Source organism: Rattus rattus, chromosome 12, assembly GCF_011064425.1.
Source record: "Rattus rattus isolate New Zealand chromosome 12, Rrattus_CSIRO_v1, whole genome shotgun sequence".
NCBI lineage: Eukaryota > Metazoa > Chordata > Mammalia > Rodentia > Muridae > Rattus > Rattus rattus.
The window spans coordinates 71,556,135-71,583,288 of record NC_046165.1 but is presented as its reverse complement, the minus strand read 5'-3'; the positions used below and the strand labels follow the sequence as shown (position 1 = coordinate 71,583,288).

The following is a 27,154-nucleotide window of genomic DNA, read 5'->3' as shown; positions in this document are numbered from 1 at the left end:
CCAAGGCTACAAAGAAAAACAAACAAACAAAATGTCTATTTAATGCGCTGTCTCTCACTCGCTCTCTTTCTCTCTTACACACACACACACACACACACACACACACACACACACACACACACTCACATATATAATTTCAAAGACCCAGTTCTTGGGGCTGGACATGGCTCAGTGGTGAAGAGTACTGACTGCTTTTCCAAAGGACTTGAGTTCAATTCCCAGCACCCACATAACTGCCCACAACTGTATGTAACTCCAGGATCTACACAGGTATACATGCAGAGGCTGGAGAGATGGCTCAGTGGTTAAGAGCACTGACTGCTTCCAGAGGTCCTGAGTTCAAAACCCAGCAACTTACATGGTGGTTCACAAACCATCTGTAATGGATTTGATGCCCTCTTCTGCTGTGTCTGAAGACAGCTATAGTGGACTTACATATAAAATAAATCCTTTAAAAGGAAAAAAGATATACATGTAAGCAAGCACAAATGCACGTACAACTAAGAAAAAACAAGTTGTTTCTCTGCGGGCCATCGTAGTATAAGGCTTTAAGCCAGCACTTGGAAGGAGGTGGATTTCTGTGAGTTTGAGGCCAATAAGAACTATATAAAGAGACCCTGTCTCTTACACACACACACACACACACACACACACACACACACACACACACACACAGGTTCTCATCTGTCCCAGGCTAATGTCTACCGTGTAACTGAGCATGAGCTTGACTTCTTTCATGCATACTAAGAAAGTACCCTACCAACTGAACTACACCCCTAGCTCTTTTCTTCACATTATTACTGTTTTCCTTTTTATCATTGTTTTTCTTCAAGAAGAGGTTTTTCTATGTAGCTCTGGTTGTCCTGGAACTAGTCCTTGGAGACCAGGCTAGCCTCAATCTCAGAGATCCACCTGCCTCTGCCTCTGCCTCCCTGGTGCTGTAATTAAAGATGTGTACCCACCACTACTCAGCTTGCATTTTTGTTTTTATTTTTTATTTATTTATTTTTTTTTTTCCGGAGCTGGGGACTGAACCCAGGACCTTGCGCTCGCTAGGCAAGCGCTTTACCACTGAGCTAAATCCCCAACCCCGCATTTTTGTTTTTAAAAGTTAACTTATTTCATATGTGTTAATTTATTTTGTTTGTGTCTGCTTGAATGTGTATTTGTATGATGTGTGCACCTGGTACGCACAGAAGCCAGAAGATAGCATCAGATCTCCTAGAAATGGAGTTAACAGTTATGAGTCACTACATGAGTACTGGGAATTGAACCTGGGTCCTCTGGAAGAGCAACCAGTGAGCCAGGACTCCTAACTGCTGAGCCATCTCTCCAGCCCCTTTGTCTGCATGCTTAATAGCAAAATGTTCCTTTATTGGTAGAGCCTTTTCCCTCTCTGATTACAATATTGGATCTCAAAGATCATAAAGTATCATTATCTTGATCTATAGATTCACTACTGTCTGTGAGTTGCTTGAGGTCTGGGAAAAACTGAGCAGCCCTCAAAACGCAAACAAAACCACATAAAAAAGTTGTGTTTTGGTAGTAAGGTGGTAAAGGAAAACCTAGACATTGCCTGCACACTGGGCAAGCACCTTTTGAAAAATAGAATCTGTTTTAAAAAGCCTTTCCTCCTCACAGTGAAATCACATCTGCTGGAGGTTGTTTGGGGACAAGGCTGAGGAAGTTAAATATTTCTACACCATATGTTCAGCTTTGGCAGGAGAAAAAGGTGGGAAGAGAATCTCCATATTAGGGAATGCCAATATCACACCCCATCTGGCTATTTAGTCATAAAAGAAGGAGAAACACACACAAGCTTGGCCAAAACACCTTTAATGATGAACGAAAAGATTCTAGTATCTCCCCCCTCTTCTCTTACACAATTCACTGCGTTAGGGAGCTCTGGAGCCCATTACTTTAGAGAATCATCACTGATATCAGCTAACAGCAAAATCCGGTCTTCTCAGAACTCCTGTTCCACAGGATCCTATGTTAAGAGTAAATACTACATCTCACTACAAGACAGAGAGACAGGGAGGAATCACTTGAAGCTCTGTCTCTCAACATCTGAAAAAAAAAGAAGACATAGGCTCTGGCCCATGGTCAGGCAAGACTGGGGAGGAAAGGGGTTTTGAGAAGACAACAGGGAAATATAAGGGGCAAGGGAATAAAATTGGGAATCGTCTAAAACTAAAAACATCCTAGTGACAGCAAGCCCCCCATGACCCCTGGTGCCTCTGCGTACCAGGTCACCATTAGCTCAGAGAAAACGTTCCTACTCACACGAGCTGAACATCATGTCCCCTTCCATCAAGTCCGGTTCTTCATCAAATAGATTCTCAGCAATGCCTGTTTTAGCAACAATCCTCGACCCTCCACCATCACTTAAATAAACCGCCTTACCAACAAGGCTCTTTAGAGTCAGGAACTTTATGCTTCCTAAAATATCACACGAGAGACCTCTTGGTAAGAAATATGCTTGTTGGTTGAGAGGCCTTGATAAGTGAGAAGCTGAGGGTGTCTTGGCATCTTGACCAGCCACTCTCTTTGCCTTAATGTGGTGAGTCGAGGAACATACTGAAGTAGGGATCCCAGTCCTTTACAAGTCCCTACCAACTAGGGTGAGCCACCAACTACTGGAGTTTCTTCATTGCCAGTATCCTCTGGAGCAGGGGGATGAAGTTACAGTTACTTCTTTCCTCTGGTGTGCTTGTTGGGCACAGCCTCAGCTACAGGCAGCTGAAGTAGGAAGGAGGCTACGTTCTCCTCTGCCTCTCTGGATCAGATCCTTGGAGTCACCTTATCGAGCACAGTTCCTGGGCTTTCACAGCAATGATGGTGCTAGGGCTCAATGGCAAGGCAGGTCGATCTAGAACTCCAGGGCTCAGTGGGAAACTATGTAGTGGTTGCAGAAAGAAACCTACCTACCACTCCTCACAAGCTTTTCAAGAAGGTCCTGGCCCAAGAAAGTCTTGCAAGGTGACTTGGTCAAGATCACTAAGGAACAGAGCTGGGCCTTCCATGGACAGTTGCCAGCCCCTTTGAACAAGGCTGCCATGCCAAAGATGGGGGTTCTAGGATACCTGCCGGAGGGAAAGGGGGAAGAGGAGAGAGCTCCCCCTTGAGAATGTAAAAGCTATATAGAACAAAAAGGTGATAAAAATTTCTTAGGGGACATTCCCTTTCAAATGCAATTGTCAAGCTCAGGGACTAGAGAGAAGCCACTAGAAGAAACATCATGTCAGAACTTGAGAAAAGACGAGAGAAGGGTGACTAAATCTTGGAGGTCCTTCTATGGAGCTCTTGGTTTCTGATCTCGCGGTCATAGAGGACCAGGTACAGAACACAGGCTCACGGGATGGCGGGGTCGTCTTTTCGAGGGAATGGGGAGAGCCCTGGAGAAGGGATGGAGGAGGAACAGCCAGGGACCAATGAAAGAGTAGCAATATTCTGAGGGCCGTGGGGTGCAAAGGGCGGTACCTGGTGGTGAGCCAACAGCATGTGCTTCTTGAGGGTGGCACGGTCGAGGAAGCCCTGCCTGCAGAAGACACAAGTGAAGAGCGGCCCATCCTTGGGGTGGGTCTTCTGATGCTCCTCCAGAGCTGTTTGGGTGGGAAAGCTCTGGCCACAAACTTCACAGGCCTTCCTGCTGCTGCTCTCTCCTGGCTCCTTTTTCATGGCTTCTGGTAAGTTCAGCTCTTCCACCGAAGGGGTGCTGGTGCCCTCCCCTTCTTGCGGGAGTGCCGCCATCGGGCTTGAGGTTCCCTCCAGTTTGGCCTCTTCCTCCATGCCTCCGGAAACATCACTGGTTCCTTGCTCCATGGGCTGGGGACGATCCAGGTTGTCGGGTGGTGGTGGAGGTGGCGGCAGAGCCTGTTGAGTGGCTTTCTCGTTATTATCTACCTCCTTCCCGTTGGTGGGTGCTGCTCCCGATGTTGCCGCTTCCTCCTCGGCCCCAGATACCTCTTCTGAGTCACCTCGTACTGATATGGCCTTCTCTCCCCCACTCTCTGAGCCTCTTCCTGCTAGGGAATCTTCATCTGTCACATCTTCCTCTTCTTCCTCATCCTCTTCTTCCTCCTCAGACATCTCCTCTTCTGGAGATGGCTGCTGGGCCTGCGGCTGGGGGAAACTCCCTGGTCCAGAGGCTGTAGACTGCTCAGAGCTGTTTTCCTGGGCAGCTCCCCCACCTTCAGGAAGTGTGGAACCCCCGTTGGGGATCTGGCCCCCCAGATGCATCCGAACGTGTTGCTGCAGAGTGACAGCATTAGTGAACTTCTTCTGGCAAATGGGACAGGAGTTCTGGGCCCGGGCAGCTGGACTGGTCTTGTGACCCACGAAATGTGCGCGCAAATTGCCCCTTGTGGAGAAAGCTCTACCACACACTTTACATTTGAAGGGCCGCTCACCTCCATGTTGGCCATAATGCAGGCGTAGAGCCCGAGGGCAGCTCAGCACCCGGAGACAGATGACACACTGGTTAGGTCCAGAAGCGGAGGATGAAGGTGCGGGGGCAGAAGTAGTGGGAGCTCCCGAGGCAGTAGACGCCACTGCCACAGCTCCTTGGCGGTCGATCTTTTCTACCAGCTGTTGCAGCTTTGAGGTCTCAGAAGGCGAAGCCCCCAAGGGTTCTAGCACATAAGGGAAGGGGAAACTTCCAGTTGACTTCAAGTGATTAGTAAGCAGCGCCCAACTCGGTAGTGATGTCACCAGCTTACTTAGCTGCATTCGGGTGGCTGAGCCGCTGTCGGCTACTCCGGCGATGGCTGAGCCCTCACTCCCCGGGGGAGTATTCTCATCGACTTTACTCTTGGGCTCCACTGCTTTCATGAGCACAAACTTGTTGAAAGTAGGGAGCCCAGGAGCCACTGCTGTGCTTGTACCAGTGGAGAGCAGCGTCAGGCTCTCTGTGGCACTGAGCGCTGTGGTGGAGGCCACTAGAGGTTTGCGTTCAACACCTCCGCCCGGTGTGGCTGCCTCCTCCTCTGCTTTCTCTGGTGGCACCGACATGCCATAAGGCAGCCCACTGCTGGTGATGACGTAGTCTAGGTGCTCTGGTACCGGATGTGGATTCATTTGCACATGTGGGTACTTCTCACGATGCCGGTGGAAATGTACTTTGAGGTTGCCCCGAGTAGTGAAACGGTTACCGCAGACGTTGCACTTATAGGGCCTCTCACCAGTGTGGGAACGAAGGTGGATCTGCAGGGCGCTGTCACTGCCGAATACTTTGGCACAAAAGCGGCATTTGTGCCTTCCACCGGGCTTCTCCAAGGAACTGATCACTTCCCCATAGCCCAGCTCACCGCTTCCGTTCTTTGGCTTCAGGAGCCCTGGAGAGGCTGCAGCTTCAAGGCCCCTTGCTGCCCCAAGACACTGAGCTGCCAGGAGTCCTGTGGTGCCCGGGAATGGCAGATGAGGTGAGGCAATCAGCTGCTCCGTGCTGCCTGGCAGAGCAGGGGAGGGGGCAGGGGTGGGTTTGTGGCTTCGCCCAACCCCTCCTACAGAGAAGGGATGCTGGGATCCCAGTGGATGGTAAAGGTGGAAGAAAGCCTGCTTAGGTGGTTCTGCCCCTGAGGAGGAGGACGACGAGGAGGAAGATGCCAGTGTCTTGCCAGTTTGGGCAGGCTTGATGGGACTGAAGAGAGGCAGTAGGGGCTTGGTGGAAGAGGCAGTGCCTGTCCCAGGTAGCTCTGAGGGACTGGCAGGGGCGCCCACTGTCTGTCCTAAGGAGCCAAGTAGCAGCACCTGGCGGCAGATTTGCTCAGTCATCTGCATCTGGTGAATCTGGCGCTGCTGCAGCACCCGCAGCTCTTCCAAGATGAGAGGAATGTTCAGGTGGCCACTGCCTACACCTGGAGGGGGAGGTGGAGGTGGTGGAGGAGGGGGTGCAGGGGTAGATTCTGGAGGTAACGGGGTTGCTCCCAGCTTGGGACTGGCCAAGATCAGGCCCCCACCTTCCCCGGCCGCTGTACCTGTGCCAGCGACCAGGAACTGCCCAGAAGATTCCTCTCCCCTCCGCTCTGACCCCCAGGCGGGATCCGGGGGCCCAGAGGACCCAGAATCTGGGGGATTGCTGTGCTCTGTGTCCATGACCTGGGGCCTACTGTGGCCCTCTGGCCGAGGCGCAGAGGAAACTGAAGAGTTGCTGGGGTTCTCCTGGCCCCCGATTATCACCATTACCGGTGGGTCAGTGCAACATGCGTTCTGGTGAGCGAGGAATTCGGTCGGGTCAGAGAATTGTGCGCAGCATTTGGCACAGACTTGGGGGTGGTCCTCCTCACTAGCATCACCTGGGGAGAAGACAAGGAGAAAGTGTGGGTAATGCGGTTGTGTTGGATAACGGAGGCTTTAAGGAACGGGCAGCCTAGGAACCTCCGATTAGGGTTGGAAGATAAGATCCTGCTGGAAGCTAGCACTAGACTAGACTCTCTCGTGGTTCCTAGACACCCAGTAAAAGGGGGGGTTGGGGGGTTAGGGCGAGCACTTTCCGAGCCTCCTCCGTCACCCCTCCCCCTCCCCTCCTCTGGCCCAAGAAGGGTGGGAATGGATGTGAAACTGGGGCCTATGTGTAGAATCAGATATTTTTATCCGCCCACTTAAAGTCCTTACACGCGAGCGTCCCCTCGGCCCCCATCTCTGCCCAAGCCTGGCCCTACCGCACCTCCGCGCTCCGCAGGCTCCGCGCAGGGCCCCCCGAGTCGAGAGCCGTTCCCGGTTTCCTGCGCCATGGCCGTGGGAAGTGGAAGGCGGGATGGGTTAGGACACAATGGGTATCCGGTCTGGGGAGGCCGCCGGCGCTGCGGCAGTCTCTGCACCCAGCGGCCCAGACTGCGGAGGAGATCGGCGGTGGCGGGGGCAGGGAGCAGCGGCGGCGGAGGGGGGGGAGGGGAGCGAGAAGGCGCGGAGGAGGGGAGGAGCTGGAGCGCGAAAGCTGGTAGTGGGGAGATGGGGGAGGAGAGTTTGTGGGGAGAAACTGCCAGGGAGGGAGACCAAAGCTGAAGGAGAGCGGAGAGTGCGTGAAGGGGAGTGGGGGTGGGGTGCAAGTCTTGGAAGCTTTACCCCGGCTCTGGGTCAGGTGTCAGTGAGGCACCTTGGGGGCCCACTGTGCCCTATCCTCTCCCGGCTCCCCACCCCAGATGTCTTTATCCTAGCTGCTTCCACCGGGTCAGCCCCAAGCCCACAGTGGGAAACATTGCCCGCTCAATAGATTAAGGCGATAGGCTTCAGTAATTTTTCTTTGGATAAAGGATCTGCTGAGTTTGGAAAACGTGGATTCCAAAGGGTGGTCTGCCCGCCTCAGAGGTCGGAGGACAAGAAAGGGAGGAGCGGCCTCAAACACCCACCCCTTTACCAGCTCGCACACTGCAGACTGATCTCAAGTTTTGTCTTCACCCCTACTCCCATCCTACCCTCAGCTCTCTTCACAAAAGAAGTTTCGGGTGTGTGTGTGGGGGGGGGGTTTGCAAGATAGAATTCCCGAGGGAGTCATCTGAGGGCCCCTTCTTGAGAAACACTAAGCCCTTCCCCCAGAATTACAGCTCATCACAAGCTAGTCCACAGGCCACCGGCCCTAAACCAAATGCAGAGTTCGTACTTTAAAAAAAACCCCCTCCTGTTCCGTACCCTCTCCCCCCACCCGCTTCCCTAATGAGGACAATTAAATAAGATATTAGCTTACAAAGGCCTAGGGAGGTCCACCCAGCTCCAACCTTGGGGGAGGGGAGCTCCTTCTGAAACAATGGGAAAGATGCGGAATGGGCTTTCACAGTCTGCTGTACAGGGTCCGAAGCTCCTAACAGCCCCAAGCAGATTTCAATTCCTAAACTGGCACCTGCTCACCTCCACCGGGCCCTGCCTTTTATCCAGAGGGAGTAAGTAGGGTTAAGGTGCCTCAGACCAGGTACACTCTGCATTCTTCTTCCCTGAAACGAGATTTAATGGGCCCCCCATTTCCTAAAATCCCATATTTTTACATGTAAAAAAGCGATCTCAGGGGTTGGAGAGATGGCTCTGTGGTTAAGAGCACTGGCTGCCCTTCCAGAGGTCCTGAGTTCAAATTCCAGCAACCACGTGGTGGCTCACAACCATCTGTAATGAGATTTGATGCACTCTTCTGGTGTGTCTGAAGACAGCTACAGTGTACTTAATAAATAAATAAATAATAAATAAATAAATAAATAAATCTGGTTTTTAAAAAGCAACTTGAGTCTTGGATTTGTGTTTTGGTTCCTTTCTTTTTCTTTCTTCTCTTGAAATGTTCTGTGTAACCCAGGCTGACTTTGAAATCAGCATCCTCCTGCCTCAGCTTCCCAAATGCTAGGCCGACAGCTATGGCTTCCTCATTAATCTTGTTTTTGAGACATGTTCTTTGTAGCTGAGTCTAGTGGGAAACTCCCAACCTTCCTCAAACTCTGCAGTCACGGTCTTCCCAGTTCTACTTTTGCCGGGCTGATAAAATGGAGCCAGTTTCACGGAATATGCCACCATTCCCCTTTTTATAGACAATGTTTTACATACACCATCTTTATCTGAAAAATATTTTGAAAGCAGAAAACTTGGAAACCATTTATTCCTGTGGCGCTGGCGATGGAACTTTGTACCAAGTGCCCCAGCACTGAGCTGTATGCCCAGACTAGAAAATGCTAGAAATGTAGTATTAACATATTGGGGCTTTTCCCCACCGAAAGAGAACATAAATGAGGAACTTTTTAAAATTTGAAGAGTCTTAAATATTACGGATTAGGGAATTTATATTTTTTAGATTTATTTATTTTATCCATATCAGTACACTGTAGCTGTCTTCAGACACGCCAGAAGAGGGCATCGGATCCCATTACAGATGGTTATGAGCCACCATGTGGTTGCTGGGATTTGAGCTCAGGACCTCTGGAAGAGCAGTCAGTGCTTTTTTTTTTTTTTTTTTTTTTTGGTTTTTTTTTTTTTTTTTCCGGAGCTGGGGACCAACCAGGGCCTTGCACTTCCTAGGCAAGTGCTCTACCACTGAGATAAATCCCCAACCCCCTCAGTCAGTGCTCTTAACCACTGAGCCATCTCTCCAGTCCCTGTAGCTGTCTTCAAACACACCAGAAGAGGGCATTGGATCCTATTACAGATGGTTGCGAGCCACTATATGGGTGCTAAGGAATTGAACTTGGAACCTCTGGAAGAGTAATCAGTGCTCTTAACCGCTGAGCCATCTCTCCAGTCCCCCAGGGATTTATATTTTTAATAAGAGCCTAAAATACACATACTCTAAAATAATATCTTTTAACCCATTGGTTGGCTTTTTTACATAGAGTCTCCTGTAGCCTAGGCTGGCCTCAAACTTACTACATAACTAAGGCTGGCTTGGCTCCTACTGCTTCTACTACTCGTGGATTCAGATTATTATAGACCTGATCCACCATGTCCGCTGCATCCCAGCACCATTGTGAGGATTGAATCTAGGATCCCACAAATACTAGAGAAGAGCTCTCCCACGGAGCAACGTCCTCACCCTTCATCCTCCAATCTTGTTAATTTCTCAGTAGTAGCACCAGCATATGTCTAAGTTAAAGTGTCTTTGGAGGGAAGGGAAGCATGTGCCCCAATCTAATCATAGATACTTGAGAGTGGTGGCACACACCTTTGACCCCAGCACTCAGAAGGCAGTTGGTTCAAAGCCAGCCTAGTCTACATAGGGAGCTCCAGACCGGTTGGGGTTATATAGTAAGACCCTGTCAACAAACAAACAAACAAACAAACAAAAGCGTAAACAGCTACTGCATTTCTAACTTGAAAACAGCCAGGCAGTTGTGATGCATTCTTCTAATCCCAGCACTACAAGCAGAGGCAGGTGAGTGAGTCTCTGAGTTTGAGACCAGCCTGGTCTACTAGATAGATAGATAGATAGATGGATAGATAGGTAGATAGGTAGATAGATAGATAGGAAGAAAAAGGAAGGAAGGAAGGAAGGAAGAAAGAAAGAAGGAAAACGGGGTTGGGGATTTGGCTCAGTGGAAGGGCGCTTGCCTAGGAAGCGCAAGGCCCTGGGTTCGATCCCCAGCTCTGAAAAAAAAAAAAAAAAAAAAAAAAAGAAAGGAAGAAGGAAAACACAATCTTACGTTTAAAACTTCGGATAATCTCAGAGCTGGAGAGATAGCTCAGTGGTTAAAGGCATTCAGAGGTCCTGAGTTCGACTCCCAGCAACCACATAATGGCTCACAGACGTCTATCCCTGGGATCGGACGCCCTCTTCTGGCATGCAGGTATACATATAGATGGATATACACTCGTTTACATAAAATTAACCTTTTTTAAAAAAAAACAAAACAAAACAGACAAGGAAAGATTTTAGCCTATGAGCCTCATGAATCAGAGCACTGAGATCAATGAGCTAGCTCTGTTTTTCTGAGACCTGACCCTTGCAAATGGAGATGGAGTTCAGGGTTTCAGTTTGTCCAAGACACAGCTAAGTGCTGTGTGCTTTAGTTTTACCGATAAGGAAACTCAAGCTCGCAGAGGTTAAGTGACTTTTCCAAGTCGCAGAGTAATTCAGTGGGGAGGCAGTCACCACTTTGGCTCCTGTCCTGCTTCACATGCGCATCCTAAAGCTAGAGAAAGGGGCCTGTGTGGCTCCTCCCTGCCATTGTTCTTTGCCCTCAAGTCAGAGAGAAGGAATCAGATGGAGACTTTCTACAGAGCATTTGTTAATTAGCACTGAACATTTGATATCCAGTGGCTGTTCTGTCAAGTCCTTGGACAAGAAAAGAAATCCTTTTCTTTTCTTCTTCTCCTGGGAAACAGTGTCCCCTTTCTTGCTTTGTAATAAAATGTGCTTTCTGATGTGTCATTTGATCTACACCCTTTAAGGTAAATTTAGTCCCTGGTGAAAGGTGATGTATCAAAAGCCACCAGTAAGAGGAACCATCCACGGCTCAGCACCCCTTTTCACTTGCTGCCTAGTCTGAAAAAGGGAGCAAGACTGGTGCAGACAGGGCTGAAGTCACAGAACCCAGGAGCATGCTAAGCAGATAATGGTACACCTAGACAATGTGAAGTGAACGGTCCTAGACCACAGATGAGGAGTCTGTGACGGGTGTAGACGTGCATATGCTTATTCAAATTCACAAAGATCTGAAATGCAAAACAAGCAAACAAAAAAGCAATAGCTTCTCTTCTTGGGCTAGTGCCCACGATCTGGGGGTCTAGTTCAGTTGGTAGATAGGATGCTTGGCACAAACACAGAATCCCGGGTTCAATCCCCAGCATAAGCACACACCTGTAATCCCAGCACTCTGGAGTTTGGAGGCAGCTTGATTTCACCATAAGTTAGTGGCTACCCTGAACTATGTAAGACACTATCTGGAAAATAAACAAAAGGCCTGGTACCACAATAAGCTGCTTCAGGCTTGGGAGAGAAAGGCTAGGAAGAATACAGTCAAAACCACATAGGGCCGGGGCAGCAGAGTGGGTTATCTAAAGGGTGGCTCTCAGCCTATAGAGCTATAGGGCATTCTGATGTCTTGGACTGGGGCTATGACTTAATAGGAGTCTCTAAGTTCAATCACAAACAGTAGAATTAACCAATCAATAAAGACAGACAGACAGAAAGAAAAAAAAGAGCAACAGTAAAATACACACAAAAAAATCCCAAACCTAACAAATGGAAAAAAAAAAAAAAAAAACCACCTCAGGGCTAAAATAAATTCAAAGGCCCTAAGGGCAGGATCCAAGCGTTTTCATCACCACACCATCACCACCATCACCATCATTATTAGTTTGAAACAGAGTCCTGTTATGTAGCTCTGCCTAGTCTGGAACTTGCAGTGTAAGCCAGACTGGCCTCAAACTCACAGACTGACCTGCTCTGAGATTAATGTGTCTGACACTACTGCCCAGCAAGCATTAGTTTTTTTTTTTTTTTTTTTATGAAACTCACTTATTCCATTGTACAACTGAAGGCTGGGAATGTGGTAGAGCCTTTACCTAGTGCTAATCGAAGCTCTGAGTTTAATCCTAAGTGAACACATCCATGTATACACACACACACACACACACACACATTTGGCTGTACATCTGGCTGTATCACTATTTAATTTCTGAGCTACATAGCGTAAGACCCTGATATACATTACAGATGCAAATTATACGTTGAAACCAAGGTCTGCTGCTGACGTTCAGTGACAGAGTTATCGTCAGCCCACAGGCCTTGGTTCAGTGTCCAGCACACACATAATCCCAGCCCACAACACATGACAAGAGAAAGTACTCCGATAATAGAGCTCCAAGGACTATCCTCTTCAAACCTTCCCCTATTCCTCACAAATGTTACCTGAACTAAATCATTACTCATTGGCAGCCTCCGAAAATATAGATTTGTAAATATTGCCAGGATCACTTTTTAGAGGCTGTCCCACCTTCTCTTTTCTCAGTCTTCTCTACTAAGCTCATACATGTCATTCTTTGCCAAACCAAACCTATGGAAGTACCCATGGCTTGTTCCACATGGTGGCCAGGAGGCAAGATGACACAGAGACCAGGTACCAAGTGATCAAGACATTTGTGTGGAATTCAGACACTGTTTTGAAGCTCGAAGCTATTTTAGAGATCTGACCCTTCACTGAGCACAGATAGTCAATTAAAGTCCCCGTTTTTTTTTTTTTTTCTCCTCTTTTCAATTTGAGGAGAATCTCTGTCTCCCTGTCTCTGTCTCTCTTTCTCTCTTCCTTCCTTTCATCTTGAAGCAGAGCCTTACTCTGTAGTCCTGGCTGGCTTGAAATTCACTCTATAGACCAGGCTCTCTCTCTCTCTCTCTCTCTCTCTCTCTCTCTCTCTCTCTCTCTCTCTCTCTCTCTCTCTTTCTTCTTGAGACAAGGTTTCTGAGCAGCCTTAGCCTTGGCTATTCTGAAACTAGCTCTGTGGACCATGCTGGCCTCTAATTCAGACATCTGCCTGCTTCTGCCTCCAAGTTCTGGGATTAAATGCATGCACTTGCTGTTCTTGCAGAGGGTTGGTTCCCAGCACCCATGGGAGCTCACAACTGACTTTAACTCCCGTTCTACAGGATCTGACACTCTCTGACACTGTCTTCTGGCCTCTACAAGCACCGAGCACACATGTAGAACACTGACAGGTATGCAGGCAAAACACCCATACACATAAAATAAAATAAAAATATCTAACATAATAACAGTAGTAGTGAAATGAAGGGGGGGCAGCCGGATGTGGCAGCACTGCCTTTAATTTCAGCATTTGGGTGGCAGAGGCAGGCAGATCTCTTGTGAGTTCAAGGTTAGCCAGGGCTACTTAGCGAGAAGACTTCTGTCTCAGAATAAACAACAAATAAGTCAGTGTAGGGGAGGTGATGGTGGGGGAGTTGGAATAAAATGAATGAAGTGCGAGAGTAGCCAAGCGCAGCATCCAGATGTGTCTCCGGTGAGTACTATGACCTTGCAGTCATACCTGAGATCCAGATGGGAATATAGGGTAGCATGGGCTTGGGAGGTTGAGGCAGAAGGACTAGGATTCACAAATAGCCCATCCAAGCTACATGATGCCATCACCAAAACAAAACCAAGCCACCAAAACACAAAACAAAATGGAGAGGGATGGGTCCCTTCCTTGAAACCTTAGGAAAGAGTTTCTCCAACATTAAAAGGTCATATATCGTTGAGCTCTAGACTAGTTTGAAAATCCAGTTTTTCTCCCAAGGAGAATGAGGGCAGTGTAGTGCAAGCCTTTAATCCCAGCACTCGGGAAGCAGAGGCAAGCAGATTTCTTTGAGTTTGAGGCTAGCCTGGTCTACAGGGTACCCGGACAGCAAACCAAACAGAGGAACTCTGTCTCAAGAACAAACAAGCAAAAAAGAAAAAAGAAAAAAAAGAAAGAAAAAAAAAGTGGGTTTTCTGTTTCCTTATCTCAGGTTCTAACCAAGCCGGAGTCAATCAGTCAGCCTCTCTCCTGTCTCCCATTCTTTCCTGACAAAGTCTAGAGTTGCTCTGACTGGCCTTGAACTCATGATTACCCCGCTTTTGCCACAGCACAGGCTTCTAAATTACTTTCTGTGCACTTAAAATATTCTTCCTGATGCCCACCTCAGCAGGTGCCTAAAACTGAAGTCTCAGGGGTTTGGAAGCCTGAGAGATGAGCCCTCTCATGTGTAAGGTGCCCTATTTTTTTTTTTCCTTCCTTGCCTTTGCTATTCTTGCTGCCTGCCAACTCCCTACTCTCCCTCCAGGTCTGCGTGGCTGTTGTCCTGGTTTCTCCTCACTAAATATCTGGGCTTCTGATCATTTCCCAGATGTACCAGTTAGCATTTCCTCCAGGTATGTCCCTTATGCTCTCTAATTCTGACATCCAGACTCTGTAGGGGAGAGACTCTTTTCTTCCTCCAGAGTTTTTAAGTAAATAGACTGTCTCCTGCTCAATCACTTACGTTCGGTAAGTATTTTGTTAGGTTTTGGTGCTCTAGTCAGGGAGCTGTGCAAGAAGAAAGTGGAGAAATAGGCCTTTCGGGGCTGTTTCTTAAAGGTACAATAGCAATGTACTTTAATTTTACAGGTAAGCAAAGGACGGCAGTTCTGATTTAGGGTAAGCATTGATTTATGTGTGGATGAAATGAAATGGCCTCGTGCTTGCTCTTTCCCAGTGGTGTTACATCCCGAATCCTTCCAGTCTGACTCTGGGGTAGAAGGAAAGGTTAGACACACAATGATGACATAGTTATTAGTGGAGTCTCTGTAAAGGATGACAACACAGGATCCATGAATGCATGGCAATCTCTATCTCTCCAAGATAGCCCAGTCCTTTTAGAGACACCCATCCAAAGGGGAGCACGAGAATTTATATGTTACATGCTTATAAGAGAGGAGAGAATTTTAGATAGCTATGTGAAATTGCAGAAGAGAGCCAACAAGCCTCCATTCAGGTCATGAAAGTCTCTAAGGAGCTCTGATATGAAAACCCTTGGGAGTTCTTTCTGTTCTCTCTCTCTCTCTCTCTCTCTCTCTCTCTCTCTCTCTCTCTCTCTCCCTCCCTCCCTCCCCCTTTTCTTGGATAGTCTTGCAATCACAGAGCTCAACCTGTCACTGGGATTAAAGTCGAGTACCACCATGACCAGGACTTTAGGAGTTCTTAAGAAAGATTTTTTTTTTTAATTTATTTATTGGGCTGGAGAGGTGACTCAAGGGTTAAGAGCACTAACTGCTCTTCCAGAGGTCCTGAGTTCAATTCCCAGCAACCACATGGTGGCTCACAGCCATCTGTCATGGGATCTGATGCCCTTTTCTGGTGTGTCTGAAGACAGTGACAGTGTACTTATATAAATAAAATAAATAAAACTTTTTTGTCGCATTTTGGTTTGTTATTTTTTAAGATTTATTTATTATATATAACTACACTGTGACTGTCTTCAGACACACCAGAAGAGGGCATCAGATCTCATTACAGATGGTTGTGAGCTGCCATGCTGCCACGTTGGTGCTGTGAGTCTAAATTGGGCCCTCTGGTAAAACAATTAGTGCTCTTATGCCTTAGAGCAAATCTTTAAAAAGCAAACTCCAAGGGGTTGGGGATTTAGCTCAGTGGTAGAGCGCTTGCCTAGCAAGCCCAAGGCCCTGGTTCGGTCCTCAGCTCCAAAAAAAAAAAAAAAAAAAAAAAAGCAAACTCCAACAACAATCAAGGCCAGCCAGGTCTACAGATCAAGTTCTAGGACAGCCAAAGCTACACAGAGAAGCCCCATCTCAAAAAACCCAAAACCAAGAAGGATTTGCAATGTATTATTTAGGATGACGGTGATTGCCGTAGTAGTATTTATGTGTGTATGCATATGCCATGGACCAACGGTTTTCAACCTGTGTGTCTCGACCTCTTGGGGAGCAAACGACTCTTACACAGGGGTCACCTGAGACCATCAGAAAACAGATATTTACATCATGATTCATAACAGTAGAAAAACTGCAGTTATGAAACCGCAACAAAAACAATGTTGTGGTTGGGGCCACCACGTGAGGGGCTATGTTAAAGGGTCCCAGCGTTAGCAAGGTTGAGAAACACTGCCACGGACTGCTTAAGTCAGCCCGCTCCTGCTTAAGGCAGATCGACAGAAGTTCCCAATGCTTCCCTGCTCCCTACGTTACCTTTTGCTTTTCCTACAAACACAAAGTCTGCCTCGATTCCTTTTTTTTTTTTTTTTTTTTTGGTTCTTTTTTCGGAGCTGGGGACCGAACCCAGGGCCTTGCGCTTCCTAGCAAGCGCTCTACCACTGAGCTAAATCCCCAACCCTCTGCCTCAATTTCTTGCTTCATAGGGTGTGAGCCTTTACGGCTTCTGTAGCAATGGAGTGACAGCAGCGTCACTATGCTTCCAGGTCCCCCGAGCCCTGCAAGTCGAACTCTACCCTAAAAGGCAGTTATTGGATACCCTCTGACTCTGGCAGAAAACTTTCCCTCAGCCCCGGGGTGGGGAATGGGTGAGCAGATGGGAGGAAGGAGAGGAGAACAAGCCTCTTGGGGGTTGGGGGTGGCGTTCAGCATAGTTCCACAATTGAACCAGCAGGGGAGCAGGACTGGAGGCAACTCTAGGGGAAATCTCCTATAGAGCTCGAGGAGGAAACATCCGGCCTATAGCAGCATTAAGGAGGCTTAATGTGTCTCAGGGGGGAAGGATGCCATCACCATAGAACCTCTAAATATGGGCACAGTGGGATCTCAGCCAAGCAACGGCTTGGGGAAGATGGTTCCTACCCCAGACTTAACTTGTTTGTTAAGGTTTCATTGCGTATGCTGCACTGACTCCACCTAAAGTCATTTCTGCACAAGTTCAAACCATAATCAGTTCTAGCTGCCACAAACACAGTACCCCCAGAGCCCCTCGTGTCTTATAGAGGCGTCCTGAAGTGGCCGAGAAGCCCCTGAGCGGTCACTGCCCTCACATGTGATAACTGCAATATTCCTTCCCACTAAGTACTTATGGTAGGTATGTCTCTAAGAAATGCCATTTACGCTGGTTATTTCCCCAAGGGGCTTACACAAATTTATAAGGCAACTCTTGCACTCATCCGTCTCTGTTTAACAGATGAAGAAACTGAGGCAGAGAGAGGCAAAACCAAGCTTGTATAAGCTAGCAAAGACGGGGAATCAGGGTTTGTCCAAGAGCCAATCCTGAAAATGGCTTCAGAGCTCTTATGCACAATCTGAGTGTATCTTTTTTAGGCATACCATGTGTTTGCTAAGCAAAAGACTGGCCCAGAGTTGGACCTCCAGACTTCCATCTTGTGAGCGCACATGTAGCCAGACTACTTAGTCCAAAACTGTCTTGAGTCTCAGAATCATCTAGAGATAGGAACCTATTCCTAGCACAGCCTTAGACAGTATCACCAGCCTTAGCATTCAGATATAAATATATGTTTTTTCTGCTGACTGTGTCTTCAGTTATCTCTGAGGCATCGAACAATCAGCTCCTAATCTCCTCCTCCTCCTCTCACGGCCTTTCCCGTGCTGGAGTCGTCTGAAACTGCACAGACTTTTGCATCCAGCTGTGCTGGTGCGTGCCTGTAATCACAGCACACAGAAGGTAGAGACCGGAGGATCACAAGTGTAAGGCCAGCTTGCTACAGTTACGTAGCCTGTTCTCTTTTCCCAGGGGCAATTTGTTGATTAAAAGAAACGTACAGCAACTTAGCAGGATGGTGCACTTTTGTTCAGATGCCGGAGACAAGAGAATTGCCAAAAGTTCCAGGCCAGCCAGGGCTGTACACTGACTACAGGGCTAGTTTGGGCTTCCTGAGGGGATCCTATCTGTCTCAAAAACTAAAAATAAATAAGTAGCAAGTTCCTTATACAGTGAGAGCATATATGAACAGGTATGTTAACTCGCGCGTTAAGTACCATTTTTTGCCTCCCTTAAAACACAAACCTGAGTGAGTCCCTTTACAGGGCTGTCTTTCAGTTTCCCTTCGGGATAAGGAGGAGCACACCCCCAAGCTAGCCTGCATTCTGACCGACATTAGCTTTCTTCCTCTGGGAGTTCTGCTCTCAGCACAGCGCAACAATGAGAAACTTTATTCTCTTCCCCCCTCAGGGGAACCTTCACGTTTATCCAATTCATTCTCTTGCAACCCAACTCTCCAGAAAGAAGAGGGGGAAATCCCATCCCCAAGAGACGGGTCTTCAGGTCTGAGGACGTTACTTAGCAACGGCACAAAGACCCGTGAGCAAAGAAGGACGTGGAGAGAAAACTCTTGGTAGAGAGACGGAGCTAGTTTGAAAACTACATTTCATCCAGAGAAAAGCAAGGAAAACACAAACAGAATGAATCCCGACGACAGCCAAGGGGGGTTATCTCCTTCTCACGAGTCCTCCCCTCAGCCTTAAGTATAGAGCCCTTCACATCCCCAGTGAACCAAGTCCTGCTCGGTTTTGGCTCATGGCCGAGGTGCCCTCCATTGCCCTGGCCTGAACCATGCAGACTTTGACTCACACACACACACACACACCCCGCTACCTCCTGCCCCCCAGCACCCACCGTTCTCAGATGCGCTGGGACCTTCACAGTCCGAGATTAACTGCTGGGGTCTCCGCTGCTTTCGCCGAGACATTCCCGAGTAGAGAGCGGTAGGAGAGGGAGGGCACCGCACCGCGCACTGAGTTTTAATGGGGTGACCTGGTCCGATCACCCTGTCTGGTCTGAGGCCAACGGGTGTCGGTCCCCCAGTGCAAACCACTGAGAAGCAGAGGAATTCTCCCGTCCCAGAGACGGACTGACTAGTGTGGTGACTTTCCCGACTCCCTTTCTCTCTCAATCTCCCAAGTCTTTAAAGGAGAGACGCCCCCTTTTCCCCCTTCAGCTTCTTCCCAACGCTCCTGCCGCTCCTATTGTAAAAGCAAAAACCCTAATCTTTCCGCACACTCTTTTCTTTTGTACTGCGGAGGAAGGGATTTAACCCTCTCCTCCCTGTCAGGACTGTGCCGGTCTCACCCTGGGACTGCCCCTGGCTTGTTTTTCTAACTCTTCTCACAATATCCTCCTTGCCGGGCTTTTTGATTTTCTGATCCTTGTGCCTCTGTGTTTGACGATGCTCGGCTTCTGGATTAGAGACTCCAACACAAACGTTCTCAAATGTAATTGATTTTCAGGCCAAGAAGTCAGCTATTGCCAGGTGAAATGGGAATATGAAAAGATTGGTAGACCGAGTTAAAAACAGATGTCATAATAACCCTGTGGGTATAGCTTTAAAAATTTATACAGGTCTCCACTTCTACGATGTATTAAAACTCTTGAAATCATTGACTCAGCAGCTTTTAAAAGTTTTTAATGAAAAAGTTATTATTGTTTCTGTGCATGATTCATGTGCGTGTGTGTGTGTGAGCATTCCTGATTGGACATGAATGAATGTGGAAGTCAAAGGACAATTTCGTGGAGTTGGTTTTCTCCTTACACCTGGATCCGGATTTTGGGATTCAACTCAGACTTGACCAGCAAGGGCTGAGCCATGGTGCCAACCCATAGCAGCCACCACTCCCACAACACACACACAGACACACACACACACGCACTCACATACACACCACACACACACACACACACACACACACACACACACACACATTTTGTACCTCTGGCTGGCCTAGAACTCACTGTGTAGACAGGTTGGCCTCAAACTCACATAGACCTGCCTGCCTGTGTCTCCCAAGTGCTAGAATTACAGCTGTGTGGCGCTACATACAACAGGGTGTATAATACTGCTGTGTACAGGATATCCTGGTTACAAATGAATCACAAGGTGCATGAAGGTTGGGTAGCCTGCTCAAGACCACACACACACACACACACACACACACACACACACACACACACACACACACACAACCAGCACATGTTTTATCGTGGCAGGAAAGCAGAGTGTCGCGAGACCGCTAGTATGAAAAGAAAAAGCGATACAGCCCAGAGATTTTATTTAAAATAGCGAGCACTGTGGGTGCTGTCTCTCCTGGCCCCATCCAGGCCTCTCAGTGGAAGGGAAGTCTGTGAGAAGACAGGACAGCAGCTGATTTCCTCCTGCCCTTCAGAATGAAGGCTGAATGAAGGAGGAGGCAGTGCTGGGTCCGTGAGTCCTCTTTAACGCCTTCAAGGATTCTGCGTAAAGGACTTCTTATGGGCGTCAAGTTAGACCTTTAATAATTTGGCCGGTGGGCCGCGCTGCAAGTTTACCAGCAGAGCCCTCGCCTAGCACAGCGGCGAATGGCTTTAGTTTAATCCCCAGCACCAAGGGGGAGAAACAAAAAGAGGAATTCATCCAGCTGGGCACACTGTTGCTTACCTGCATTCCTAACACCTAAGAAGCTAAGACAGGAGAATCCTACATTTAAGGCTAGCACCGGCTACATTTCTAGATGCTTAGTCAGAAAAACAGTAACTGGTGGCTGTTGTTTTGAGATAGGGCTTTTACTCTGTAGCCCAAGCTAACTTGGAATTCACTACCGTAATCTAAGCTGGCCTGGAACTCACAGCAGTCCCCCTGCCTCAGCCATTAGAGTACATTTATAGGCATAAACCTCCCCACCCTAATTTTTAAAAAAAATAATCCAGCAACGCCCATACGTCTCCAGTCATCTGCTAGATTGTTCTTTAACTCCTAATTTTGGCGTCCTCCCCGGGTGAGTAATACTGGGTCTAGAACATCCCAGTCACGCCCTGTCTTCTGGTCGTAATATCCGAATTCCCTTGTTTAAGTGCGTATACCTTTCTCTTCTGGCTCAGGCAGGGCAACATTTGAAACGCCGATTAGGAAAGCATTATTTCCTCCTTTTATGCTTGATGGTGCAAAGCTCTGTTGTCTCAAGGGCTGGCTAGTGCGACAAATACTAAAAGAGAGAGAAGGCAACTGGTGATAGAGACGGTGCTAGAGTGGATGGGAAGGTGCCACTTGTGGAGAGGTTTGGCAAGCCATCGCTCACTACTGACTGTGGAGTTCCCCAAATCTCCACTATTTTACCAGACGTTTCGTGTCAGGGTCCCGAGCAGCTGTCTCACCCTCTAGTTTTGGAACTCCCACCCCTCCCGTTTTAACGCATATTTTAATGGCCGGTCAATCATCACGAGACCATCGTAGGAGGGGCAGGAAAGATTCCGGCTTTTCAACGCATTGGACTGTGTCCGGTTACCCTCTTCCCGTTGTTTGCATCGTTTATTTTCTTTGTGAGGAAGAGAAAGAAGAGCAGGCACGCAGTATTCTGCTTTGCCCGGACATCTGTGTGTACGTCTAAGGGGGCATACTTGGGGACCCATACTTGTCCTTTTTTCTGAGTCTCGGCCATCTTCATCTTTTCCTATTTTCCCTCTTCTTGCCGGCCTTATTATGAAAGGAAGGTCTCTTTCCCCTCCTCTCCATTCTTCCACCTCCTCCTCTTTACCGCACTTTTTTTTTTCTTCTTTTTTACCTCTCCATTGTGGCCTCTTGACCTCCCTACGGAGTTACAAAAGTAGAATCCTTGAAGAGATGCCGCTGAGGGAATGTTAATGAGCCTTCCCCACAAAGGGGCAAAGACTTTACTTCACTGAGTTGGAAAAAAAGCCCCTTTCAAAAGGGATTTCTGTGTGTGGTGAAGTGGAGAGGGGAGGGGAAGGGGAAAGAAGGAGGGAGAAGAGAAGAAAGGACAGGAGAGAAAGAGAATGAAAGGAGAGATAGAAACGGAAAAAAGGAAGACCTGTGACAAGAAAACACAAGTGTAGCGATCTTTCTCCTTCAATCTGTGATCTAATTCTTGGAAAATGTAACTAAGGACTTAGTTTCCAAGACCCCGAATGGGTACTCAAGGGCACTGGAAATAATACACAATAGGAAAAAGAGTCTTCCTTCCACCACTGGCACTGTTTGGTCCCTCCTGCAAACCTGAGGCTTGGGTGATCCTAGATGGAGAAGCTGGTAGATTTGAGATTCGTTACGATATTTTCTAATATTTATCAGCATTTCTAGGTTTGCTTTCCTTATTGTCTATTGGTCTAACGAGTTCTAGAACTGACTTATAGTATTGTTAAAATCGTTAATTCCCCAAAACCAGACCACGTGAGCCTAAGTCAGTTCCCTCATTTGTGTATAGAGCTTGGCTCTGGCTTTGCTAAAATGTATATGAAGGGGCCAGAAACATAGCTCATGGGGTAAAACATACCTGCTATGTAAGTCTAATGACCCCCAGATCAGTCCCTGGGACCCATGGTGGGACAGAATGACTTCCAAAAGTTGTTCTCTCACCTTCACATGCATGCTGTGGTACCCACACTCACACATATGTCATACATACACACACATATGCACATGCATTCACACACACATCGTACACCCAAACACATATACATGTATATCAATATTTGCATCATATATACATGGGCCAGACAAATGCACTCTTATATGTGTGTACACACACATGTACACAATACACGTATACATCTTACACATAGGCACACACACATAAATAACACTAATGAAGTGTGTCTGGCTCCTTCTTTGTGGAGCACTGTGACCATTTGTCACTTCTTCCACAGTCCCCTTTTCTGAAACACAGACTAAATCCCCTGCTGTTTCCTGGTAACCAGACATTCCTGCCTGCTGGGCTTGTCTTTTCTCGGCTGATCTGAACACCAAGAACCCATACCATGATTTCCAGACCATTCTATGTTTCCTAGAGTCTTGGAATCTCTTTAGCCCTCCTCTCCTCCTGTTTTTTTTAATTAATTAACTAATTAATTAATTAATTAATTAATTTTTGACTGGGTCTCAACTATTATAGCCCTCACAGAGGCCACACCCGGGTTATTTAGTTTATTGGAGTCTAACTTCTGGAGTTCTTTATATGTTTTGGATGTCAGCCCTTTATTGGATGTAGGATTAGTGAAGATCTTTTCCCAATCTGTAGGCTGCTATTTTGTCCTATTGACAGTGTCCTTTGCCTTACAGGAGCTTTTCGGTTTCATGGGGTCCCATTTATTAATTGCTAATCTTAGAGCCTAAGCCATTGGTATTCTATTTAGGAAATTGCCTCCTGTACCAATGCGTTCAAGGCTATTTCCCACTTTCTCTTCTGTTGGGGTCAGTGTATCCGGTGTTATGTTGCCGTTCTTTGATCCACTTGGACTTGAGTTTTGTGCAAGGTGATAAATATGGATCTATTTGCTTTCTTCTACATGCTGGACCAGCACCATTTGTTGAAGATGTTTTCTTTTTTCCATTGTAAGGTTTTAGCTTCTTTGTCAAAAAATCAAGTGTCCATAGGTGTGTGGGATTATTTCTGGGTCTTTGATTTTATTCCATTGATCAACCTGTCTGCTTCTATACCAATTCTATGTGGTATTTATTTATTTATTTATTTATTTATTTATTTATTTATTTATCTATCTCACTCTCCTTGCGCTGTAGTAGAGCTCGAGATCTGGGATGGTAATTCCTCCAGACATTCTTTTATTGCTCAGAATTGTTTTAGTTATCCTGGGTTTTTCGCATTTCCATATGAAGTTAAGGATTGCTCTCTTAAGGTCTGTAAAGAATTGTGTTGGAATTTTGGGGGGAATTGCACTGTATCTGTAGAATGTTTTTGGTAAGATGGCCATTTTCTAATCTTTTTTTTAAAGATTTATTTATTTATTATATATAAGTACACTGTAGCTGTCTTCAGACACACCAGAAGAGGGCGCCAGATCTCTTTACAGATGGTTGTGAGCCACCATGTGGTTGCTGGGAATTGAACTCAGGACCTCTGGAAGAGCAGTCACTGCTCTTAACCGCTGAGCTATCTCTCCAGCCTGCCCATCTTCTTAAATGTGATTGTTAAAGTGCCAAGGTGCTGGGCATGTAGTAGGTTGGTTGGTAGAGTGCTTGCCTACTATGAAGGAGGCTCTAGGTTTAATCCCTGCACTACATAAAACCAGACACAGTGGTCCACATCTGCAATTCTCGGATTTGAGAGGTAGAGGTAGGAGGATCACGAGTTTTATATAATCCTTGGTGACATAGCAAGTTTGAGGCCAGCCTGAGCTATAAACCAATGAGCGGAACAAAATATAAACAACCCTAAGTCAAGAGTCTCAGTTGTGCAGCACTTGCTCTCGCCCCGGTTCTGTAAGGTCCTAGGTTCTGTCCTTCCCACCACGATAAAACTTAAATAGAGGACTGAAGTGGGGGTCAGTAGTTAAGAGTACTTGCTGCTCTTCCAGGGGGCCCAAGTTTGGTTCTCAGCACCCGTATCAGGTAGCTCACAACCGTTTGTAACTTCAGCTCCATGGGATCAAACACCTGCACTCACCTGAACACTGTCCCCCCCCCATCCTCTTACACATGATTAAAAATAATAGAAATAAACCTTTAAAAGAAAGGGGAGGGGTGGCGGCAGCATGGTAGGGCACACCTTTAATCCCAGCACTTGGAAGGCAGAGGCAGGCAGATCTCCATGAGTTCCAAGATAGCCAAGGCTATATGATTAGGAGACCTTGTCTCAAACGACTAAAATAAAATAAAATAGAACCAAAACATGAGCATAAAGCTAATTTTGTGTCAAAACTAACTCCCATTAAGGCCAGGAGAAGTAGTAGCTCACATTTGCCAACATAGTACTTAGGAAGCTGAGGCAGGAGGATAGTGAATTGGAAATCATTCTGGGCTATATATGGCAATCTAGGCTAGCCAGGACTACAGAGTGAGTACATCCTTCCTCTGCCTATCTCCCCCTCCCATGAGATCATCAAAAGGCAAATTGCTTTTTTTTTTTTTAAAGATTTTATTTATTCATTTTATATATGATGTGTACACTGTCACTGTCTTCAGACACACCAGAAGAGGGCATCAGATCTTGTTACAGATGGTTGTGAACCACCATGTGGTTGCTGGGATTTGAACTCATAACTCATAACCTCTGGAAGAGCAGTCAGTGCTCTTAACCGCTGAGCCATCTCTCCAGCCCGGCAAGTTGCTTTTTAAAGATTTCTTTTTATAATTTGTATTTATGTGAGTGGATAAGTGCATATGAATGTAGGTGTCAACAGAGTCAGAAAGTGTCCTCAGATCCCCTGAAGCTGAGTTCTATCCGTGGTTCTATCATGGGTCCAATGAAATGTGTGCTTAGATTTGAATTCCGTTCCTCTGCAAGGGCAGCAAATACTTTTAACCACCCAGCTATCGCTCCTGCCTTGACCAGTTGCATTTTAAAGCAAACCGATCATTTTGTTTGATTTTTCAGGATGCCTCTTGCACACAACTCTGTCATTTGAGAACACTTAACAGATGTCAGAACTGTGAGAGACAGGAGACAGGGGGATAGGATGAGATTCCAGGAGAAACGAGAAGCCCTTTGGGCTCCCTTGTTGCCAGTGCCTTTGGACTGGTGATTCCCAAACATTGTAACCACATGAAGGATTCATGGAGCCTTCACAAGTCTGCACCCTATTCCAGGACTCGATCAGACTCACTGGCTGTAAAACTAAAATTCCAGACAGTGTGTCAGATGTCTCCTCTGCGGAGTGAAGTTTGAAATGACACGTGAAACTGCTGGCTTCTAACCTCCAGCCATTAGATGGTTAAAGGAGTGCAGATTTCTTACAAGGCTAGACTGAGTAGATAACTTGTGGCATCAGTGCCACAAATGTGTATGCAACTGTTGGCCAGTGCTTGGTGGTGGTAAGATTAATGAACCTTTAGTTGTGTGTGATACTAAACTCTAAGTGGGGATTTGCCCTAAAAATAAAATAGTAGTCATGTAGAGGTCCAGGAAGCCTTCAGTGTTTCATTTGATGACTCTTTTCTCAGGACAAAACTCTGTTCTTTTTCTAGCTGGTTTATAGAAATATAGGCATTATGGAGCCATTTTTCCCTTCTGAAGAACTAGAATGTTATGGTTCTATAACTTAGTTAGGAAAAACAATGAATTAGGAATCTGAAAATACATGTACGATTTCTACTGATAACAATAATCTTCACTTTGGCACTTTGAATATATTATCTTTTTTTTTTTTTTTTTTTTGGAGCTGGGGATCGAACCCAGGGCCTTGAGCTTCCTAGGTAAGCGCTCTACTACTGAGCTAAATCACCAACCCCTGAATATATTATCTTATTTTAGCATTAAATCATTTTTACAAAGGTTGCCTTATATACCTAGATTTGCTTGCAGAATCTCATTTCATAAGAGGTAGAACTTATTCATTTTGTTCTCCTTGCACACTCATTGTATCTTAGCCTACAGGTAGGCAGACTGGGTGATAAGGAAGCGAAATAGCTTCCTGCTCAAGGTCTCAAAGCTGGTAACTGGAGGGGTGGAAATGTGCCCCACATAGTGCTTGATTAGACAGCCTTTTCTTCACCCCAGTGTGACTTCACTGCCTGACATCCTGCTGACGTCTGCCTTATCTGAGAGCCCCACTTTCTTGCTACAGATCTGAAAAATAGCTTAAATGTCAAGATTTTTTTTAAAAAAGTAGAGATTGGGCTGGAGAGATGGCTCACAGGTTAAGAGCAATGTCTGCTCTTCCAGAGGTCCTGAGTTCAATTCCCAGCAACCACAGGGTGGCTCATAACTATCTATAATGAGATCTGGTGCCCTCTTCTGGTGTGCAGGCATACATGCAGAGAGGACATTGTATATAAAATAAATCTTAAAAAAAAAAAAGATATTGAGTCGGGTGATGGTGGCATATTCCTTTAATCTCAGCACTCAGGGGCAGATCTCTATGAGTTCGAGGCCAGCCTGGTCTATAGAATGAGTTCCAGGATAGCCAGGGCTACATGGAGAAACTCTATCTCAAAAAAACCAAAACCACCACCACCACCACCATCAAGACCATATATTGCACATCTGCAAGGAAATATGCACAGTCCACTCTGGCCCTTGGCACTGCGTGTACTGTCGTGTTGGTTGTCCTCCTAGCAAAAGTACTAAAGCAGTGTGGAGCGAAGGGGAGGGAGCATCCTGGGAAAACTGCAGAGTAAGAGCCTGGGCAAACAGCTCCTGGTATGACTGGAGAGCTAGCTGTCCTAGCCTCCTAAGGTGCAGTTGCCATGGTGTTTTAGAGGAAGCGAGAGAGAGTGAAGATCAAGGATGGTCATTCAGAGTCCTCTCTGGTATTTCTTTTCAGAGTTCATTCTGTAAGAGATGTCAGGAGTTTAAACATTCGAAAGAGGAAGGATAGA

The 27,154-nt window shown here is 46.8% G+C and overlaps 1 protein-coding gene across 2 annotated transcripts; it reads right to left on the bottom strand.

Annotated features, from left to right (window-relative positions):
• Positions 1-1,819: 1,819 nt before the first annotated feature.
• On the bottom strand, positions 1,820-18,615 carry Sall2 (spalt like transcription factor 2). 2 transcript variants are annotated; one of them, XM_032917870.1, is made up of 2 exons: positions 18,511-18,615; positions 1,820-6,296 (listed from the first exon to the last, which is right to left on the bottom strand). In XM_032917870.1, the coding sequence occupies exons 1-2, from the start codon at positions 18,581-18,583 to the stop codon at positions 3,355-3,357; spliced, it is 3,015 nt and encodes a 1,004-aa protein (XP_032773761.1). In that variant the 5' UTR covers positions 18,584-18,615; the 3' UTR covers positions 1,820-3,354. The 2 variants fall into 2 exon arrangements, with proteins under 2 accessions (XP_032773761.1, XP_032773760.1); XM_032917869.1 differs by lacking the exon at positions 18,511-18,615 and adding an exon at positions 6,668-6,844.
• Positions 18,616-27,154: the final 8,539 nt, after the last annotated feature.

What these genes read in the sequence shown, in the direction of transcription:
- Sall2 (XM_032917870.1), bottom strand. Translation starts at nt 18,583, where the DNA reads ATGTCTCGGCGAAAGCAGCGGAGACCCCAGCAGTTAATCTCGGACTGT. An exon ending in TCCCAGCGCATCTGAGAACG is followed by an intron (nt 6,297 to 18,510) that starts GTGGGTGCTGGG and finishes TCTTCTCCCCAG; the next exon opens with GTGATGCTAGTGAGGAGGAC.